Source organism: Melanostigma gelatinosum (assembly GCF_949748355.1).
Source record: "Melanostigma gelatinosum genome assembly, chromosome: 7".
In the NCBI taxonomy this organism is placed as follows: domain Eukaryota; kingdom Metazoa; phylum Chordata; class Actinopteri; order Perciformes; family Zoarcidae; genus Melanostigma; species Melanostigma gelatinosum.
The window spans coordinates 11,286,961-11,309,994 of NC_136640.1; the positions used below are offsets into that span (position 1 = coordinate 11,286,961).

Below are 23,034 nucleotides of genomic sequence, written 5' to 3' on the forward strand. Positions count from 1 at the left end.
CTCTCTATTTTTGTGGCCATTTTTCATTATCTTTTTATGAATGCAGCTATTTTTCTTGCTCTGGAAGACGACGTCCCCGTTCTTTAATCACGACTACAAAGCTCTGATTGGTCAATTATTCTCACACAGGTGGAAATGGCCGTCAATGACAGAGATCTTATCCGCTCATTGTCTGTACGATTCTAGTATTTTCTGCCTAAATACTGAATATTTAGACCTTTTCCGTGGGTTAGCCCACCGTTAGTACCTCATAACTCTGGTTTTGACTCTGAAAGTTCTCTCATGCATCTCTCTGAGGTGCGTTCAGATGTTGTATTGAAATGTTTTTCCTTTCTTTCTGTTCTGATGATCTTTTGTGTCTCCTACAGATTTCCACAAGGCTGCTCCCTACGTGGTCACTGGGAGTGTAGATCAAACAGTAAAAGTGTGGGAGTGCCGCTGATTTTGACCTTGGAGGATCGGACCACCACCACCCCAATTACCCAGGCGCTCCTCTGGATCCCCCCTCCCCAATGCCATCCTTCATCCTCCCCTCCTCCCCCCTCACCTAACCTAAACCTCATCCGCACATCATCTCCGGCTGCACTTACCACCATGGTTATTTACCTATCGCGCTCTCTGGTCCAATAACTATTGTCCTTCTATGTAAATTATTCCTGGATGTAGATCGAGCTATTAAATGTTACACAAAAAAGTATTCTTGCATGGTAATCCAAAATTGTATACTGTAAATTTACATAACGTCTAGAAGTACCATAGGTTTACCACGGGGGCAGCCTTACCGACCAACCGAAGGCAGATGTTTTTGACTGGGTGTAAAATGTAGGGCACTAAAAAAAAAAACATAATTTAAGAAATGACAGTGTCTTTATGTGTAAGATTTATTTTTGTCTATTTTTTTATTTTGGAATTTTTCTTTCTTTTCTGTAATTTCCCTCCTTCACTGTCGTAGTCTGTTGGTGCCTAGCTTGGTGAAAACTTTCAAGAGACGAGGCTGGAAAAGCATTTCTGATGCGATGAGATTGTCTGCGGGGCTTTGTTATTGAAATAATCTCTAGCTTTATAACATCACTTCTCAAGTGTGCATACCATTTCTCTTCATGTGGAACGAGGTAATATTTTAATGGCTGTGTATATACGAATACTTCAAACTGTTGTCCTTGGACCTTCGGGGGCTTAAAGACCAGCTTTGTACTCTTGTCATGGTGGCACATGAACCACTGCTATAGGCTTTAGGTAAATTATCCCATTTAATGAACCTGCAGCAAGGAATGAAAAGTTAAAACGTAGAGAGCAAGTCCTGGCTCACAGTATCACTTGAGAGGAGTTCAGCTCCAGTTCTTGACCCGGTGTGCGCCCCCCCCCCCCCCCCCTTTTTTTTTGGAGAAGACTTCCTGTGACCTTTGCATGCGAGTCTTTGGTTGAACTGAAGCCTCTGTCCACTTCTAGTCCCCGGTCCCGGGGTTCGGTATACCATAGGAATTATGTAGGGCCAGAAGACGCTCTGTTCTCCCGCTAAAGAGAAAAACCATTAACGCCATGATGAGTCAAAGCGAGCCCCCCTGGGTTTGATATCTGGGATGTGCAAAGATCTCGAATTTCTGAGGGGTGCAATATATGTTCTGCATTATAAAAATGGTTTTGAGTAAAAAGAAAATAATAAAAAAAAATCAGTTTTCTGTGAAAATATGAAATGTAAATTTAGCTTGTTATTAAGAGATTTGGCAATTTTGTATTATCGCACTAAAGGATGAACTGGATGGGAATTTAGGATTAGTGAGGAGATGCTAGCAGCAGGCGTGCTAGGTGATCTGTGGATGCTGTGTTTGTCTGTAGAGGGGTCTGATGCTGAGGTGTTTGATCCTGCTTCAGACTTACTGTAAGGGGGGAGGAAGCTAACAAAAGAAAAGCCCGAGCAGCAAGGATCTCTACAGGCAAACCCCACAGATCCACTCGCGCGTCTTCTGAGTGGCTTCCCTCGAATGTTCAGCTTCTGATCTTTGTGGAGCTGTAACTGTAAACCAGTCCACGCTGTAGAAACAACCATTCCACTCCCCTTGGAGGACTAAACAATGAAACATCTTGCTTCTAACTGTAGCTGACAAGGTGATTCATTAATCTTGCACATCCCTGTTTTCACTAAATCTTTGGTCCTTTTTAATGATGACCAAAGGCAACATTGAAATTTAATGATGTTGATAAAATGCATTTCTGATTTAGCCTTTTCATTCCAATGCAGTTCTCGGCTAATAAAGACTTCCACTGCTTAACTGATCTTTATCTTCGCTTCTTTGCCGCTTCTTCCTCTCTCTATCTCTGCGTGTCCTGGATGTGGTGATCTGCTGCTCAAAGCCTAATGTGACCTGTTGATGTAGCACCGCTGCATGTGAACCTGCACCGGGCGCAGAGCTGTTGGCGCGATCTTATTCTACAAATCTTAAATATTGGATCCCATCGAAGGCCAATTGGTTTGAATTGTGAGAGGGGGGAAGTAGTTGGACATTTTTGAGGAGATGCGCTTATTTGCTCTCTTGCTGAGCGAGATGAGAATATCGATACATTAATATATGAAGCGTAGCTTAGCATAAACATTAGACTCTAGGACTAAAGAAATTCTTAGAAACTACTGATACGATTAAGCGCCTCTTTGAATCTTGTTCACCAGAGATGTCATTCTGCATTAAAAATAGATTAATCAAAACCAATTGATACCTAAAATACATCTTAATTGACTAAGACCAGAACGAACTAAGAAGCTATGAAGAAGGGGAATAAATTATATTATTTTTAGTAAATGGTGAATTTGATATTTCTCCAGTAAAATACAAAAGTATCGCACAAACATGACTCATCTATTCTCAGCAAGACAGCGGATACGTGTAGCCTACTTCCCAAAGCATCAACTTGTTCCTCTCACATTGCGGTGGCCTTGGTCGACTGGCTCGATGAGTTCAGACAGCTCTGTTGAGGTCTTCCTCCTCCTCTGTAAATGCAATGGGATTGTGGCAGACTAGGACGTCCCAAAGGAGAAACCCTCTTTCAGGAAATATAAATCACGTCTCCCTTTTTGGTGTGTGCCCCCCTTACAAAGATCTTTTTTTTTTCTCTTTTTTTTTTCTATCAGCTGTTTCTGCTGTCCTAACTTCTGAGGCAGATACTTTTTTTTTTTTTTGTAGTACAATTTGGCATGAATAAGGAAGATGCCTGTGTGTTAAATGTTCTAGCTGAAGCCAAAAATGGAGACGTCTGTCAGTACAATCTGGTTTATCTTGAGTAATAAGTCTCCTTTTGTTGTTAATAATGACGCTAGTCTCCTCAGGGACACACTATGACATGCCAGACCGTAAAATGTAAATTAAAAACGTATTCCCTTCCTTGATTTTACTCAGAGGTTGTTTATGAAAGGTCAGGATGATGTGTGTTCTGCTTCTTTTGTAAGAATCTGTGATAAAGATACAACACAGCTGCTGGAGTTGTGGGCAAGTGTTTGCCCTGATGAAGAAAAATCCCCCTTTTCCCCATTCGCAGGTCCCAAACAATCCCTGTTCTGCTCTGCTGTGAGAAACGACCCACAGACGGGCTCTGACTGTCCACAGACGGGCTCTGACCACCTGTCTGTGGGTCGTTTCCACCCGTCTTCTAGCTGCCTGTGAACCACAGCCGAGGGCTTCAGACTGCACAACCAGCTCCTACAGGAGAGCTCATGATGTTTCCGCCACTAAGGTCTGACTCTTCACTCAGCAAACTGTTACCAATATACCTGGATGTCATTTATTGTTTGCGATATAATAAAATAAGAAAAACAAATCTGCATTTGTATTGTTTGTTATTATACTGAAGGTGACATTTATTTAAAAGAAAAAGTATATTCGGAGCAAAATTGAGCACAATTTCCCACCAGTGAGTTCCAGTTCATTTGAAGTGAGGCAGAGGGATTCATTTTATTGTATTTAAATGCAAATGGATCATAAGAACATTTACGCTCTGCATTTATCATATAAATGTTAATGTAAAAGAAAGGTGCAATCAAAGCGTGTATATGGTAACAACTAAACAAGAACAGCAAAGGAAGAAGCAGAAAACTATTTGTTTTAAGTTCCAAGAAAAACGTGAATTAATAATTCTCAGATAAAGAAAAGTTGTTTATGTTGAAAAATAGTCAAATTACTTTTGTAAAAGAAAGGACTGAAATTAACCTTTATTTACGCAAAAAAGGTTGTTGATAACTAATGCTTTTATCAAAACAGATATTAGATCAGAATTAAACCGCAGTAAAGTCAAATAAAATAAATAAAAAACAAAATCAAGTGAATTCAAATAAAATAGAAGTAAAATAAAGTTACACAGTAACAATAAAATGAAATGAAGTAAAGTAAAATGATCTGACACTTTACGTGGAACCTTTTTTTCTTTTTTTAATGACGTCAACACGCATTGGCGTAGCGCGGTGACGCGGCAAACATCCCGGAAGAGAGTGAGCAACGTTTTGTCAACGTGAGTTGTGAGAGCTTTTTCTCCTCAGTCGTTTAGTCCAACAAAGTTACCACCAGTCGGAAAATAACAACAGGCTCCATCACAACACGACATTAAAAGGTAGGCCGGCACAAATACTGGCTACATATTACGTTAAACGTTAAAAGGTTCAGTCGGTGCTCTTATCAGGGTGCACGTTATATTTAGTTGGTGCCTGTCGTTGCTGTAGGTTCACCCTCTCCCTCCATCTAAAGCAGGGCTGTGCTCATGGCTCTGAATAAGTCCATGCATCCCCGGAACCGTTACAAAGATAAGCCGCCGGACTTTGCTTACCTGGCCTCAAAATACCCAGACTTCCAGGAGCACGTGCACACCAGTCTTGCTGGACGACCTGTGTGAGTACCTGAGACTGCAATATGTGTGTGTGTGTGTGTGTGTGTGTGTTTAGTATTTTAAAGAAGTCTGAAGTGTATCATATTACTCATCCCTGATCTCAAATCTCAAACTATTATCATAAGTTAAGTTGTATTGGAGATGGCCACACAGCAGCTTATTATTTTTGTTTTTATTGCATAAACACTCTATATCACCTGTCCACATCCTCATCTTTGATTTTGCGTCTTTGTATTGACTGAAATGGAAGAAACCTTTGTTGTTTGCCGGAAATCATGTTTGTTACTTTGCATCCGTTGTTTTTTTTCCCCTCAAAGAAGATTTCAGTGACAGAAATGTCCAAATTATGACTTTGTGGATGGTGTGTTATATATATACGATGGTGCTGGGTCACGCAAAGGCCCCAAGTTGGTGGAAACTACAACTATGCAATTACAAGGGATGTACTGATCTGAGACACCAACTTGGTATCAGTGCAGATGCTGACCTTTCAAGCTGATTGGGTATCCGCCATGACGTGATCGACCCACATTATTACTTTCATTGTTTGGTCTTTTGGTGTGTGTCACTATAAAATTCGGTGGTTCCACTTTCAGATTCAGTCATTCAGTCATGGCCGACCGTTTCAGCATCACAGCGACCAATGGCCTCATTCCTATGAGCTCCGTGCACACTGAGCCACACAGATTTAAAATATGGAGAAAACTATGACGTTGAGGTGTCGGAATTGATGTTGGGTGGAGAAAAATGGTGGATCGAAGCATCCCTAATAATTTAGACTGGGACATTCCTCAGAGCTCAGAAATATCCACAGTATTTTAACCCTACACAACCAACTCTGTTGTTTTATGAATGCATGTAATGTGATGGCCGCCACGTTATCAGCCAACACCAGTGGCGGACCTCACTTCTGAATTCTTTGTGCAAAGCCTGAAACCAGAAGAGTGGAGACTAGTGTTAGCAGCATATTAATGTCCATAGTTATGAAATTAAATAATCAAGGATATCATACATTATCCACATGTTTTTAGCCATTTTGTGAGCATACTGAAGTACAGAAACACCTTTTCACCAGAGTGCAGCCCTGAGGATCTCATTCAGCACTGCTGCTGACTCAGTCTGGTCTTTACTGCTCGTTCAGCTTCTGGCAACAGCAGGAGGACGAAAGGCTGGACACATGATTAATGGACCCAACAGCAAAAGTTTTTTTCTTTTCCGTTTCACTCCATCCTCTGCTTGATGCTCTCTTTATTCATTGGAGAGACTTCACAAAGTATGTGTGAGTGGCGGTTTAAACTGAACTCCAATTGTAACAATAGGTTGGCGTGTCAATCAAAAACTTCCCCGTCAGCTTCCTTTGTTTCACTCCTCAAACTGTGTGTGTGTGTGTGTGTGTGTGAGTGATTAGTGGTGACTTCAAACAACGTCAGCTCATGATTGCTGCTGCTGTGGGAAATAAACTGGAACTAGATTAAATTTAAACTAATAACACGTAGATAAGTATTTAAACCTGAGACAACAACCTAATTTGGAGTAAATGGATAAATCAGAGGCTTTTAGTTTTTGTAAATAAGTCATTTCTTTCTTTGCATGTTTTTTTTAAATGCAGGTAAAGCACAGGTGTGACTCATTGATAAAGGCTGCATTAAATCCAGGTGTGTCAGAGTCAGACCCCCTGTGTATTACCGAGACGTCGTTAATGTTATTACTTACACCTGTGCTACTTACACCTGCCGTTTATTACAATATACGAGTACAGTTTGCAGTATTCCTCCAGTAATCAGAGTTTTATCTGGAAAAAAATAGATTTTATCGAATTTTGCCTCTTCTGTCGTTCGGGGTCTTTTGTTGCAACTTATGTTTCAGATTTATGTCGTAAACTGTTTAATTTTAGCAACAATGTTTCTCTTTTGCCGAGAATGTACAACTGTCGAGCACGGAAAGTTGGCATCAAAGGCTTGATCCAATTCTTCCTCTTTTTCATTCGATGGTTCCTCATTTAGATAATAATTCTGCTATTTATTTGAGGACATTTTTTATATATTGTGCAGATTATTAGTGTCATAAAAGGGTTGCTGGTGTCTGCATTGCAACCCAGTCTTATTTACTTAGCATTTACGATTTATCTTGGTTAAGCTGGTCGAGTCTTTTCAGCGAGACCTGTCGACGTGTCTTTTTTTTTAATGAATTTAGTTTTTGTTCAGTTGATACAGATGTCTGTCAAAACAAAGCAAAATGCCACCGATTGTAAGAGCTGACAGTTATTGAGGTCTGCGGTTCCTCTGTCAGCGCGGAGACGCTCTCCTCCCTCTTTGTTTGGGTTTTTCTGAAACGGGTACCTCGTCTGCTCAGTGAGGTAATCACTTGTTATTGTCTGTGTTATGCAGATGAATGCTGACATGGTGTCACTGCAGCGAGTCTGAACATCTGTGTGTGTGAACATATCGGTGTGGGCGGGTCCTTTGTGGTTGTGAGGTGGCCAGTCAATCATCTTACGACGGGCCCAAGCATCTGCATGTGTGGGCACGCTGGAAAAAGCTTGCCTGGATGTCTGTGTGTGACAGGTGTTAATTATCACTTTGTAGTGTCTCTGTCAGTCTGTGGCTCACAGACAGACAGACAGACAATGGGCTGGTAGTGTTGGGGCTGGAACTTTAGACTATTGGGGAAGTAGACGACGAGACAGAAGTTATGTGCTGCTTTTGTTGTAGACAACAAGGAAGATTTCTAGCCAAACACTGGCTATGTTTACATGCATGCACCCAAATACAAAGTAATGAGATTAAGACAGGTTTATATTTAACAGAGTTTGATCAGATATTCTAGGTTTTGAGTAAGTATATTGTTATTATCAACTGAGACAAGGTAATTGAGTATTACAATATGTCAATATATGATTTCACCATGATTCCATTGAAAGACGATGAATTATATTGAATTGTCAGAGTCCTATAAGACTGCATGATCTACTTCCATTTAACATTTGTCTATTTAGTGATGTCACCATTAGTAGGTCTGATTAGCTGATCGACAGAAAATCAAAATGAATCATTTAAGCCATCAATCAAAGAGCAAGATTAATAGTTGACAGCCATGCTGGCCTCTCTGTAGGAGTGTAGTACATGTGCACGGCGGTCCTTTGAGCTACATACTTAAGTCAGCATGCTACCATGATGTTCACCATGGTCACCTGAGGTTGAGGTATTGCTCAAATTAAAATTTTGACCTGATGGGTGGCAAAAAGAATCACCGAAGTTATTCCAATTCCTCCCGAAGTTGTATGTGCATTCCAGTTTGTTCAGGACATTGAACATCATATCTAATTGAACATTAGATTCAACAACAGCAAATCCAGTACTTTAAGGATTATGAAGGAAGGCATCTGGAATATGCAAATCCTTACAAAATGTCATGATAATCCATCCAACGGTTGTTGATGGGTTGTCATCCCGACATTCCCGGAGCCACGATGGTAACAAGGCTACAAAATGCTACAAAAAATTGGGAGTCCGTCAGATGTGTTTGAAACATGCTTTTACAAGAAAACAAAACATTTTTAATGTCCAGAAGTCTTCTTACTCTTCCTTTAAACAAATAGGTTCAGTAGTATATTGCACACTGATCAGGCTGGAGTCAGTTGCCATTTGTTCTCTTTGCCTGCTGCATGAACGGATGTCCAGGATTCGTGTCTCCCTTCGTGTGTGGTACCCGCTCTCGTTAGCTGTCTGCAGAAATGTGGCTCTTATTTCCCCCGTTTCCCCGTCTGCCATTCCATCAGTTGAGGGATTAGTGTGGTTTTGTATTTCCCAATGAATTCATCGACTGGATTTTTAAGTATTTAATCGGTGAGTTAGGGATGAGAGTAATCTTGGGGAGACACTCATTCAATCCTCGGGGGAGAATCGTCTCCCTTCATTTAGGGAGCGTCGGTGTGGAGGACTGATAGCGGCGGGCCGAGCTCAGACCAGAGGCAGCAACAGAAGAAATGTGGGGGGTGTGATTGGGGCTTAAGTGAGGAACAGATAAAATAAAAATAAATATCTGGTTTGTTTCAGTTTTTGTGGAAGGAGGAGGGGGGTGGGGGCTCAGATCAGACAGTTAGAGGGGTGGGACTAGGAGGCATGATTGGGTATTAAAAATGCAACAGCCTGACTGACATTTAATTCAGTCGTCATATTTAAGGGATATAAGAGACGTTCATCTGTGGAAGGATTTTCACTTCCTTAATTAATGAAATGTTCAATTTTCACACCGGTTTTGTGTTCAGATAATTATTATTTAACATGTTCTTGGCAATAGAAGAGAATGAACAACTTTGACCTCTGATGCCACATTTAGACTTGAGCAATTGGCAGCACTGGAAAGCCCAGCAGTTATTACCATGCAGATACATTTGACTATCTGGACATTTACATATTTCACCTGCTGGATCTGCTGTGAGGAGGCCGTCGTTGTGCCGTGCCCTTTAATATCCCGGCCCAACCATCACTGTACTCCCAATCATTGATCTGAAAAAACAGTTAATCATGAATCATAATTTGGGGCCACAGGGTTTCTGGTAAGCAGCTCTAATAATCTTTCTTTCCCTGACGTGAACAGATGAGATCCCATTGATTAGTTGTTGGCTGATGAGTAAACTTCACCACAAAACCTAAACAAGAGATATTTTTCTATTGCATCCGTCTCTTTTATCACTGAGATTAAAATGTTATTTCCAATCGCATCTATTGCTTTTTGTTTCCACAATCTTTACTCCAACACGGTGGGCTTGTCTGCTCGGCTGAAATCTTCTTCTATGTTGTTGGAAATGAAAAAGATAAATGGAGACAGTAAAACGCTCTATTTTCTCTACTTTTTATTTCTCTTTTTGCTTTAATTCTTTGGGGCAAATGCACCTAAACTCCTTCACCGTGGGTGTTTATGTGTATTTGTGTTTAATCAATGACCTCATCCTCCTGGTCTTATCTTGTCGTGTTTTTTATGTTAAAAATAAAAGTAAGAGCTGCCGACTTCAATGGACATTTTATTCGCAAAATCATAAGTCATAATAAATAATCGGAGAAACATCTAGAAAAAATATAATTTCAGCCATATTTGCTGGTTATTTAAATCTTTTTTTTTATACCATCCACATATCTGCAAAATTTCAAAAATACCACAAACTGAGCTCAGAGATATTCAAAGTCGAGCTTTAAATGTGTTTTAAGTGATGCATTCGTTTCAGAGAGGAAAAAAAAAAAAACTCCTGACATGAGAGAAGAAGTTGCTGCTAATCAGCATAAAATGTTTTTCCAGCACACAGAGTGAAGGCGATGAACCTCGAAGGTCGTGTGTGTGTGTGTGTGTGTGTGTGTGTGTGTAATGAGGTTCAGGCTGGAGGAGCAGAGGGTTAATGAAGTGCAGTATTAGGAGAAGATCAGCGTGTCACGAAATTGAAATCATCCTTAAAGGGAAATTGTAGTTTTATTCAACATAAGTTTGATTCTTGAAGCTTTGGTCACCGTTTCTATCGGTAATGATGACTATCGGGTTAACATCAACCAAAACGTATTTGGAGGAGAAAACAAAAATTACGACTTCATAAAATAGTGGTTTATATTAAATAAAAAAATAATTGTGGATACAATCATAACAGTCGGAATAAAAGCCCCAAAACCTGAATCTTCCTTTGTTGCAGTAGGATTTAGATGCGCACATGAATTCATTGAGCCATCCTTGTTGCTCCTCTAGTGTGAACTTCAAAGAGCCGCAGGCGGTGCGAGCGCTGACCTGCACCCTGCTGAAGGAGGACTTTGGTCTGACCATCCAGATCCCTCTGGAGCGCCTCATCCCCACCGTCCCCCTCCGCCTCAACTACATCCACTGGGTGGAGGACCTCATCGACGGCCAGAAGCAGCCGCGCAGGGGCATCGACATCGGTACCACCGCCGCTCTTTGTCTCGTGTTCTCCCCATCTTTTACTGTGTGCGATTGTTTACCTTTGATCATCATCCTGGTGAGGCTGCTCCGAATACATCAAGCTGACTTTTCATGTAACGGAGAGCAAAAAAAAATCAAAAACAACCCGTTTGTTCACGTGAGTGTCCCCTAGTTAGTTTACATTTGGGACCCCTGCTCCTGTTTGTTCTGGATGTGGCTTCCAGCAGCTCAGTGTGGCACACAAAATGTCAGTTGGTGCCTCCAGCTGGTACACATGAGCCCAGTCGTTCCCAGTGTTCCCAGCACTCGGCAGCCAAATCCTCACCCACATGTCACAGCGTGTTTGCCAGTTCAGTCAGAGAAAAGACTGTGTGTGTGTGTGTGTGTGTCTGTCTGTCTTTAGGACCTCGGGTCACTGATTGATGACCCTGCATCTTTCTGTAAGCAGATTGAATCTGTCTGCTCCCTGATGGATCACCGCTGCGTGTGTCCTTTACTAACCGGTGCCACTTATCTGAGCCTGGACCGAGTTGTGCGGCTGTGTCCAATGTTGTCATGTGTGGAGGATTTAATAACCGCTGCTGGAACTGACATTTATTGTCCGTTATAATCTCTTTACCATGTACTTTAAACAACACATTTCCATATTGGCCAATGAAACACATAACCATTCATCTTCCTAATGAACACACATCCTCAAACTGCCGTGTGTGTGTGTGTTTGTGTGTGTTTCCTCAGGCACTGGTGCGTCCTGTATCTACCCCTTACTGGGAGCCACAATGAACGGCTGGTACTTTCTGGCCACAGAGGTGGACGACATCTGCTTTGACTACGCGACGAGAAACGTTGAGCAGAACAACATGTCTGACCTCATTAAAGGTAAATGTGGTCCACTCTCGAACGCTGAATCTCAAGCCGTTAAACCGCAGCCTTTTAGTGAAGTGTTTGTACAGTCGCTCCCCTAGTGTGTCTTTAAGGAAGACGACATAACTTTGGCTACAAATAAATGGCTTTCAATATCAGTGTCTCATCTCGAAGGCCACAGATTTGGACAGTTTTTTTCATTCATTCATTCCCAAGAGCTGTCATGAAGAGCTAAACCACTGAACTGACAAATCCCTGCCTCATCTCTGCGTGCTTCCACTTTCCTAGTTGTCAAAGTCCCTCAGAAGACTCTCCTGATGGACGCCTTGAAAGAAGAGACGGAAATAGTGTACGACTTCTGCATGTGCAACCCTCCTTTCTTTGCCAATCAGCTTGAAGCAAAGGTGAGTGTTTCCCTTCTTCAATGTTAACATTGTTCTGGTGTCACGTTTACATTAGAAATGGACTTATTTTGACGCGTTTGGCTCATTGAGTCAACACTGCACTTGCTCGCTGTGTTTGTTTACGCGACAGTAACAGGCTTCTAATAGGATTTCATCTTAATCTCTGTCTGTCTTGTTGCTCTCTCCAGGGGGTGAACTCCAGGAACTCACGGCGACCTCCACCCAGCTCGGTGAACACAGGCGGGGTGACGGAGATCATGGCGGAGGGTGGGGAACTTGAGTTCGTAAAGAGGATCATTCACGACAGCCTGCAGCTCATGAAACGCTTGCGGTGAGAGAAAGAGCCGGACTCTGATCTTCAAAATCCAACCTGACTCAAACACGATTTCCTCCCGTATAGGCGTTGGTGTATTTTATATTGTATGTAAGATCAAATTTAAACCACAGCTACATATTGCACAGCTACAGATCTGAAGTGGCAGATGGATGAACAAGAGCACTGCACTTTGGTTCTCTTTGGAGAGGTTTTAATGGCTGCTGAGAGCACCAGTGAAGGGAAGACACCAAGAGGTGAAACGTGCAGATGGGTCGCTGCATATTAATGGAGCCGTCACCCACTCTTGGTTTAATGATTGTGGCACAAGCTCACCCATGTACTGTATCCGGGAGACCACAGGGAACAGCTGTGTTTGGGTGGCTGGGTGGGTGGGAGTGTCTCCAGCGGCCGTCGCTTTACCCTCCCCCGTTCCCAGAGCTGTCACCGGGGCAGCAGAGTGAGCCACGGATAGGGGGAGCTGCAGAGTGGCGCTATTAAAGCTGATTAGACACGCCACACCTGCTTGGCCTCCTACAGGGTGTGTGTGTGTGTGTGTGTGTGTGTGGGGGTTTAAATAATGCGTCGCTGGAAAGATGAGCGCTCCTGAGAGGGCCCCATCTGAACACCTGCCTGCTCCTGTGTGGCTGTGTTGCACTCGTGTAGCCAGTATATATATATTTTTTTTAACAGGTTTGCTGCTCAGGCCAAACCAACCGGAGCTTCTGTCACTCCCAAATGCATGCTGGGACACCTGAGCCACCAGGTGCCCATGGAAACCCTGTCAGCTTCACCGATTGGTCCTTTGAGACGTCCTCCCCACTCACACCCTGCTCCTCTTCCCCTCTTCTTTCCACCAAAGTGTAATTAGTGTCAGATCAGGGCATGCCACCTTGTTTCCCCAGAATAACACGCATCCAAAACCCCAGTAAAGAAACGAGGTGATACTCTTCATTTATCGTGCCATTGATATGAAAATTGCCATCTCTGCTCATAAGAGTGTAATCACACATACTTCAATAGAGAATGTGGACGCCAACGCAGCTGCACACTCTGGGATGTTTGAAAAGCTGCCGGTGGAAGGGGGAAGCCCCCCCCCACTGTGTCGAAAAGTGGGGAACATCTGTGAATATTAGAGCTGTTCAATATTTCATTTTGTCAACCGAGGCTGACATGTTGCTCTTCCCGCCCCCTCCCCCCCCCTCCGGGCATCTTCAAACCTCCCGAGCCTGATTACAGATCATCGTCCTCTCCGTCAATCACAAGTAAAAACTGTTTTTAAGATGTGACTCCATCTGCAGTCGTTGGGCGTGACTCTAACTTTGTACCTTATGTACATTCAGAAACATAACTATTTACTAGCGCTTAGGTTTGGCCACAAGTCAGAGGAAAAAAAGAAATGCAATATCCTGCACTGCTATACATTCATATTAATCTAAACTGGTGTAAATAGATGTTATTAATGTGCTAACCGTTCTTAAAATCACATTTAGGTCCCTTGATTTATGTTCCTCTTAACCATAGACAATAGTCATTTGTCTTTGATTGTTTTGTCCATAAAATGTCAGGGTGTACCTGAGCCCAACGTCTTCAAATATATTCAATAATTAACAATATGGGACTTAGAACCTCGTCTTATTCTCACATTTCAGTGGCTTTTTGCTTGGAATTATTTTTAATTCCTAAGAAGAAATGATCATTCATTTTCTTTTGATTGACTTGCTCACTCAAAAAAAAACATAGATTTGATAAAATTTTACCCAAAAATCATGGAGAGGAGGCAGAAGTACTTTTTCAGCAGATATATAGCCAGAAAGGGACTTTTTAATTCTCAAACTCTTATTTCTGGGGCCGCACCTTTTGGAAGCGACTCAGATTCGTCAACATTTCCATTAACTGGCAGTTGGAATCGACAGGACCTACGACGGTGAACAAAACAAATATGTTTGTTCCCAGTGGAACTTAAGACTAGAGTTTGTAGGATACATGCATGCTTAACCTATCTATTCATCACATTTTATCTTTTACTTCCTAAACTGTGCCGATTAAATGAAGATAATAAGCTTTAAACAATGTTGAGTGAAAACTAAACAAACCGTGACACGGTTTACTTCCTTCTAGTCTGACTCCCTGGTGTGTTTATCTTTCCTCCATCTTCCCCGGCTGGACTCTACTGCTCATCGATCAAGATCAAGATCAGTGCACTGTACACACACACAGATGTTTTTCCTGTCGTGTTGTGCTTTCTGTGTTTGAGCTGCTCCCCAAAGTTCACCTCGGCTCGTTTGATCTCTGCTCGTTTGATCTCTGCTCGATAGTTCATGCCCGCTAACGCAGCGGCACGCAGCTGGTTGATGTGGATTCTTCTGTCTGCAGGTGGTACAGCTGCATGTTGGGGAAGAAATGTAGCTTGGCACCTTTGAAAGAGGAGCTGAGGAAGCAAGGGGTGAGTACCAACCGAGGCGAACGCACAAATACATCTGCATCCTCTGCAATCAAAGAGTTACGAAACGTCCGCAGCTTGTGATCTGGGCTCGCTCATGCAGGGAGGTGCCCCTTCTGCGCAGGCTTTGATAATAGCTTGTTAAAACAACCGTCGCCTTCTGAAGCCACAACGCTCTTCGGGGAATTTGTATTACAGTTGGAAGCAGACGGTTCGTCGCCATCAGAGCGGCAGAAAACCGAGCGAAACGTATAACTCATCAGCTCTTTCAAATTTGCCCACTAAGCTGCGTCACGAACAAGCCGTGAAGGAGCTGATTTCTGTTAGCGCTGCATGACCGGGTCACACGGCGCTCTGTAGATAACGGGCATTAGCGTCATTAGCCTAACTAATAGCCCAGCACATGACTCCTGACTGCTGCCGGCATCTGGTCCTGTGCCACTCACTTCCCTCACATGCTCGTAAGGAAAAAAGCTCCACCTGCCGTCCCTCAAAGCTCCTCCAGAGGTTTTCGGGGGGCTGTCGCCGCTCATCAGAGTGAGTGCAGCTTTGGCTGACGTCCAGAGAGGAGACTGTTTTTAAAGTGTGTGGAATCAGAAACCCGGCCTAGTTAATATGCTAATGTGTTTATCACCCGTTACTCCATCCTCTCTCCAGTGTCTCCTCGTCTCTCGTGTTTTTAATTTAGCAAATGCGTGCATCTCAAATACAGAGCTCTGTGATCTTTATCTTCGTGTACCTCCTCCTCCTCATATTTACTGAAGCGGTCCTGAGAGACACTTCAAGTGTTTCACATCATGGAGCTTTACTTTCTCGCCCACTACTAGAGATGTGGAGCCAGAAGTCGCAGCAGGAAAAACACTTTCAAGGATGAAGCGTCATAGTGTCGCGGTCTGTTGAAAATTATTTGGTTATGTCGAGCTGTTTTACATTTTATCACTTACTGTGCAAACTCAGTTCAGCCGACTAGTTCAGTGGCTCCAGCTGTTTTAATGATGGACGAAGGGTTGATGTTTTCATTAATCGTTTTACTTTCTTCTAAAACATTCAAGACTTTATAATATACAACAATCATATAATATATAAATTACTGGCAGAATTTCTCTGCTATAATGATATAAAATGGTTTTCTCATCACATCGCAAACGTGGACACTCAAGCATTGTTGCTGTTGAAGTAATGTGTTCGTTGTGAATTGATCTGCTGCATGCAGCCAGCGACGACGTGCTGATCACATCTAATCATACCTCTTATGTTCTTTTGTCCTCAGGTACCTAAAGTAACACACACGGAGTTCTGCCAGGGACGGACGATGCGCTGGGCGCTGGCTTGGAGTTTCTATGATGACGTGATTTTTCCGGTAAGTCTGAGCTCATTTTATTTCTCCTTATTGCCCAATTAAACCTTGACAGATTGTCTTGTGGTGATTGTAGCTGGATACTGAAATTCAGTACCAATATGATGATACCAAGGAATAGACTTCATTTGGTTCCATATTTCACCCCAAAGCCTCCTCCTCAATTATGTACCACCTCCATCCTCTCACCCCTCGCCACACTGATCCTCTTTCCCCTCAGCCTCGTTCCATTAGAAGCACTTAACTCCTCCTCCTCTGGGAATATGTTTATGTGCTTTTCTTTAACATGCTGTATCCAGACAACAGTTGCCAGGGCAGGACTGCGTGCATACACACGCCGTACCGTTGTCCTCGTCTGGCCAGTGAGAGAGCAGGGCCAGTGAAGAAGCCACAACAGCTAAAGGCTCATAGTGATGTCAGAGATGAAGGCCGGTGGAGGCGGTCAGCCTGTTCAGCATAAAAGCAGTTGTGCAGAATGATTGGCCTACTTTTCCTCCTGAAACCCCCCCCCCTCCTCCTCCTCTTCCTCCACTTCATTCATTAAAGTTCCATATAGACGATAACATATGTGACATGCATGCCAACGTGACCTACTTCACCCTCTTTTTACAACCTTTACTCTATATTCATCTTCTCTTTCTCCCTGCTGTCTGCTCTGTTCTGACTTTATTTAAGCAGATTGGTTTATTTCACTTTAAAGACAATCTGACTCTGGATTCACAAGGTTGACTTGTATCTCACGTCCAAGAAGTCGTCCTCAAAACAGAGCTGGGTACAAATGGACTGAAGCTGCTTTAAAGGGGAACTCCACCAATGTGTCACATCAATTCTAATTACCAAGAGCCGAAGATGCAGAGGATGGATTAATTGCGTCGAAGGAAAAGATGTAGATAAAGAAATCCAGCAAAGACAGACAAAGGGAGAGAGAGACTGGATGGTGAGATTAGAGCGCATGTAGACGGTGGACGCCGGGCTTTATCTGGGCCTCGAGGCGTGTTGTTGCTCATACAGGCCTCTGGCAAGACAGGGTTCAAGAAGGTCCAGAGTTCAGGAGTCCACTCGGGGGGGTTTTGGGACTTTACAAGAAGGAAGTGGGGGTCGGGAGAAGATTTACAATGTTTGCCTGAAGGTTAAATCTGCAGCATTTTGTTTTTGTGTGTGTGCGTACCCACTCATCCATCAAGATGGATGATTGAATGACATATCTGAAGAGAACAGCTCTTATTGGACTCGTAGGCTTTTACTAGCCTCGTTTTTAAAATGAGGCCAGGCTTTTACTGTGGGCTGGTCATTTACCCATATTTTCTGAGTGTGTGAGAGAGGGAGACCATGCAGCGAGGTGAGAGTGTAAGTAGGATTAATAATGGAGTGAAAGAGCAGCAGAGTCAGTGTGATTCTGTGGAGGTTTCATGTCTCATTGTACACATGTGGGTTTCATGCTCTTTGTCTGTAAGGCTGTCTCTGTGTCCGTGCATGTTGACTCTGTGTGTGTGAGTTCATACACCAATGTGTTGTACAAATCTGTGTCAAGGATGCTGCGTACAAAGACGGGTCTGGCTTGATGGATTTCATTGATTTCCTTGCACAATGAGCTGCAGCGTGTGGAGGAAAAAGGGGGAAGAGACGTCTGAGACAATACGAAACACAAGAAGCTGTAACAAGGCAGTGTTCATCGTCAACACATTCATTCAAAACATGCATTACTCCAACTAAAATATATACATGATCAGGAACACGCTGTTACCGTGAGTGAAGACGGAGCCTTTGTTCAATGAATACTAAGATGCAGGAATGTGAATTTATTTACTGTACTTTATTTCAGATTCCTCTGTTCTTAAGAGCATTCAGAGAAAGAACACAAATATATTCATCACACACTGTGATTTAAAAAGAAGAGGCCTCAAAGTAATCAAAAGTTGCCTCAGATCAGTGCAGCAGTGTGACGGTCACAGTCTGCTCCTTCCCTCAGCTGTTTGTAGGTCAGTCGGCCATTCTGTCTGCTCTGTCACAGTAGAGTGCCCCCCCCCCCCCGGGCTGTTTCCCCAATTTCTGCCAGCCTGCAGTGACTCACCCGTGCAGCTCTGACTTGTTTGCTGCAGTGGTCGTGAAGGGTATGATCGCTGCAGGGCGTTTAATTCAGATTCGGTCGGGTAATGACCTCCACTGCCATCTCAGCGTGACATGAGAGGGGATTAGAAATAAGGAACAAGTGTTTCAGGAGCAGCTCGTGGGGTTTGAGCACCCTCTTGTGGTGTGTAACGAACATCCGTCAACAAAAGATGTCCCACCTGACAGTTTCCCCGATTTTCAGCCAGTTTATCATATTTGCATGAATGTTGCTGAATGAATGAAGTTAGCTGACGTTAGCTGACGTTAGGCTAGCTAGTGTACGTAAAAGACAGTCTGGCGGCAGGAGCAGAAGTGCATTTATTTATTAAATTGTACGTTTTTAATTTTAAATTCAAATCTTACAAGGGGGATTTTTATAATGCATGTAAGCGAGCGTCTTGGCTTCGTGTATAAGGGCACTTATCATACAGTAATAACTGGAGTCGGGAGATTAGACATCTTGTATCAGCCCACGGCTACTCTCTTTATTATTGTTTTCTCCTTTGGCCAGAGGCGGGGGTTGCGCCTTCGCTAGGGCAACCCTCAAGGGACATATCATCGTCAACACCAGACCGACAAACATGAGACAGTCTGTTACATTCATGTTTTTATTTTGTGAAAATTATATTTTATATTAATTATTACACCATCAGACCACCATTACATTTCCCCTCTCATGCACCCCCTAGAGCAGGGGTCTCAAACTCATTTTCACTCCGGGCCACATCAGCATCATGGTCGCCCACAAAGGGCCGGTTGTAAATGTCACTACTCGTAACATATTGTTAAATAACTCTGCATTCACAGTTTAAAGTAGTCTTCAATGTACTCACAATACATTTCCATGTTAAATGTACAGTAACCAGCCAAAGAGCTGCTTCTATGACTGTGTTTAAGTATCTCATAATTTTGACTTTCAATCTCATCATTTTGACTTTCTATCATAGTTATGACTTTCTATCTCATAACTTCGACTTTCTATCTCATAATTTCGACTATGGGGATATATTTATTATCAAGTCTAACTTAAAAAAAAAAAAAAAAAAAAATTAACTTTTTATTTTTTTTGCTGGCGGATTCGCGGGCCACATAAAATGACGGGCCGGGAGTTTGAGACCCCGGCCCTAGAGGCAGCTCGCGCACCCCCAGGGGAATCCCTGCTTTAGAGCAACAGGTGATAGAAGCTCAAGACAAATGTATACGTTATATGTACAAATAAACAAGATGGTGACACATATATGTAATCAATCATTCGTGATTAATACTAGTTTGTGATTTTTTTTTTTTTTTTGTGTTTGGGGTATTTTAAGGCTTTATCACACATTGAGATTTGACATTTGTTGAAAGATTCTTTTAGTTGCAATCAATTGTCTAAGTGTTCAAGCATGTCACCTGCGTGCAAACGCCTTTGTCTCTCTGTACCAAGAAGATGCAGAGCAGCTTGCACTTTGTGCAAAGCACTGCCCTCTGTTGGTTCCTGAGGTAGTTAAAGCGACAAGGAGTGCGTGGAATCCAACGGCGATGACAAGCATTAAATAAAACTACATAGAAATAGCCAGTCATCGCTCTGACCGTCTGCTCTACTTATATTGAGGCATCAGTATTCAACAGACTGTTTCATTATGAGTTAAATGTTCCTCACAGAAACATTTCATGATACAAATACACAGACTGTGATCTCTGAGTTTCTCAAGCAATCGAGTCACGGTGCCTTAATGTGTCACTTAAAAACACAGAAGAGCTTCAGAACAGAACAAACAATAGAACAGACTAGATTAAAGAAAAGAATGTAGTCAAGTTTAAAATGTATCTAAAGTATTAGATGAATGAAGTGGGGAAAATACATCGGCATACATTTAGGCAAAATACAGAACACACTAATAATAATAATAACTTTAATTTATATAGCGCCTTTCAGGGGACCCAAGGCCGCTTTACAAGAGTAACAGTTTAGACAAAAACAGTTTAGACAAACAGTCAGAAAAACAGAACAAGTAAACTAGGGGCCGAAAGCCTTGGCGAACAGATGGGACTTGAGGGCCCTTTTGAAGGCGTCCAGAGTGGAGATGTTATAGACTCCTTACTTATATCATCTTGTTCTCTCTCCCTTTCGTCTCAGTCTCCTCCCAGTAAGAAGCGTAAACTGGAGAAGGTGAAGAAGCCGCTGTCGTTCACGCTTCCAGAGGCGGGACTGAAGGAGCTGCAGGCCAAAGCCTCGGCTTTAGGCGGTGCTGCCGCCCGCGGCCCCGTGGACAGCGTCGCTGCTCTGCTGATGAAAACACTCAGTGACCTGCGGGTAAGCTTCAGGGCGGCACTGCCACGGTTAGAAGAGGAATACAAGGTTAAGTTTGAGCCTCTCTAAAGTTAAAGTTAAGCTAGCAAGTCCGCACAGTCTGCTCTGCAGAGTCTGAGACGTTGGTTTTATGGGACCAGATCAGCCAACAGCTAAATTCAATCTGTGTCTGTCTCTGACAGAGTGCACTGATATTGTTTGACACTTTGAATTAGTTCCCGTGGCGAATACAAACTCAATAAATAGTTGCATCTGGTGAAAATGCAGAGGTGGAATTGGGTGCTTTTGACAGGAATCACACATCTAGTACATCCTACATCTCCAGTAAACCGCATCATTAGTCAGATTGTCTTCATGTGACTCTGCAGGTGCTGCACAAGCGCGTCCCGTGCAGAAAGCAGGAGCAGAGCCTCTTTCTAACGGCTCTGGAGAACACCTGGATCCACGGACGACAGAAGCGGCGCGAAGGGCGCGAAGGGTCGCGTCACTTGCGAGAGCTTCCCAGAGCGCCTCACTGTGCTGGAACCAGCGCTCAAACCACTCTGGCTGCAGCTGCTGCAACAACAACAACAACAACAACAACAACCCCAGCGTCTCAGAACCAGTCTGCCTCCACACGACAGAGCAAATGCCAGGGTGAGAGCGCTCCAAGCAAAACTACGTCTGCACAAGAGCCAGCTGGTCAGCAGATTGAAAATGACGCCCCTTCAAATGAGACGAGGGAAGATGCAACACGTGACCCGACAGCAGACCAGAAAGAGGTCTCAGGAAACGTCCCGGGGGAAGATGTGGACGTGACGCCTTCTACCTGCACAGGGCAGGAAACGGTCCCACAGGAAACACCTGCTGCAGAGGGGGAGCCGCCCTCTAAGAGACCCCCGAGCCCGGCTGCAGTCCAGCACTTCCTGTTTAAGTGTCTGCTGAACGTGATGCTCGAGGAGAGCGATGTAGTGATTGAGATGCACTGGGTCGAAGGTCAGAGCAAAGACCTGATGAACCAGCTGTGCACGTACCTGAAGAACACCATGTTACGGTCTGTCGCTAAGCCCTGAAGGAGCAGAAATATTATCTTTGTTGATTTGACTTCTGGAGATATATATTCCAGTTGATAATTAGTAGTTTACACAATGTCCTTGTACTTGGTCCGTTTACCTTTTCAGGTAGTTGGTCTTTTGTTCTTGGATTTTTTAAAACATTTGCAATAAATGTAAATTTTTCTAACATGTTTTCGAATTCATTGTGCATCTTTTATACACACGGTATTTTATTTATGATGCAGTACATTCAAATGGCCACAAGAGCACAGTGTTTGCTTTTCTTCTAAAAGGGACGATATTCCTGTCATGATCTTCTGTATTTAAGATTAAATCCTTTTGCTTTATGAGAAGTTTTCTCGGTGAATGGCTTCAGAAGTTGATCCCAGTATTTCTTGCCTGTTTGATTCAGGATGTCCCTGGAGCCCCTCGGCCCTTCCTGTGCCTGGAGAACCTTTAGTATCGTGGGCCACTATTAGAACTCTGTTGTAGGGAACGTACTTCCTCACCAGAGCTGAGTGAATAACAGGAAAAGACAACGAGATATCCAGGGCCATTGTGTGTTGCAAGCAGAAGCCTAGTTCCTACTCGCACTACGTGACCCTCGGTTATACCAGGACATTGACTTCGTGTGTGTGCACGTGCGCGTGAGAGAAAGTCGATAGTCTGGCTATTCCTGGGCCATTTTGGGCTGAAATAATAATTGATAATCCAGCCCCTCAAATGTGAGAATTCTCTGCTTTTGTTGTTTTAGTTTTAATCTTTCACAGCATTGTACACTGACTATCTTTTAGGTTTTTCACTTTCTGACTGGACAAAAAAAAAGAATTTGAGGATGTTTATTTATCTTTACTCACCTATATTTGTATTCCCAGACCAAATACGGTAAATCTGGATTGTTTTAGACTATCATACGTTTTATAACTATGAAGTTGCAGATGTTGCCCCATGGTGAGGGAAGTACTCAAATATTTTACTTCAGTTAAAGTAGCAACACCACAGTACTCTGTGACAGCCGTGCATACAATTGTAAGTTCCAAAACTAAAAGTACTCTTGCTGAACGGCCCATTTCAGAGTTATGTAATATATGATTTGACAGCAATCAACCCATAAATGTAACCATGTATTTGTTAATTATATTTAGCATTAATCTAAATCTGCGAAGTGACAAAAGTAATCAAATAAATATAGTGGAGTAAAACAGTACAATATTTCCCTCTGAACAATACATCAATGAGATGTAAATCTCTTAACGTTTCCACGCATTGAGCACCACGCGTTGTACTTTCAACGTGTGTGTTTACACACACATCTGGAGCTTGGAGTTCTGTAACACGGTTGTTGATCCAGTTCGCGGTAGCTCCGTGTTTTCTGTGGGAGGGAGCGTGTCCGTGTCCTGTGGGCGGTTACATACGCTTGTGCGTGATTCAC

General features: G+C 43.0%; 2 protein-coding genes across 4 annotated transcripts in view; both read left to right on the plus strand.

Annotated features, from left to right (window-relative positions):
* The window catches only part of LOC306780005 (lissencephaly-1 homolog), a 28,710-nt gene extending 26,440 nt beyond the window's left edge, over nt 1-2,270 (plus strand). Inside the window, exon 11 of the mRNA XM_079272162.1 lies at nt 369-2,270. Coding sequence (XP_079128288.1) covers nt 369-442 — 74 coding nt within the window. The 3' untranslated portion in view covers nt 443-2,270. The remainder of the gene's footprint in view (nt 1-368) is intronic.
* A 2,206-nt stretch (nt 2,271-4,476) lies between these two features.
* Nucleotides 4,477-21,793, plus strand: mettl16 (methyltransferase 16, N6-methyladenosine). 3 transcript variants are annotated; one of them, XM_079271214.1, is made up of 10 exons: nt 4,477-4,593; nt 4,728-4,868; nt 10,597-10,784; nt 11,524-11,664; nt 11,938-12,053; nt 12,242-12,384; nt 14,743-14,812; nt 16,080-16,169; nt 20,395-20,571; nt 20,937-21,793. In XM_079271214.1, exons 2-10 carry the CDS (start codon nt 4,741-4,743, stop codon nt 21,618-21,620), a joined length of 1,737 nt encoding a protein of 578 aa, XP_079127340.1. In that variant the 5' UTR covers nt 4,477-4,593; nt 4,728-4,740; the 3' UTR covers nt 21,621-21,793. The 3 variants fall into 3 exon arrangements, with proteins under 3 accessions (XP_079127340.1, XP_079127341.1, XP_079127342.1); XM_079271215.1 differs by having other exon boundaries at nt 4,480-4,593; nt 4,703-4,868; XM_079271216.1 differs by having other exon boundaries at nt 4,508-4,593; nt 4,731-4,868.
* The last annotated feature ends 1,241 nt before the right edge of the window (nt 21,794-23,034 follow it).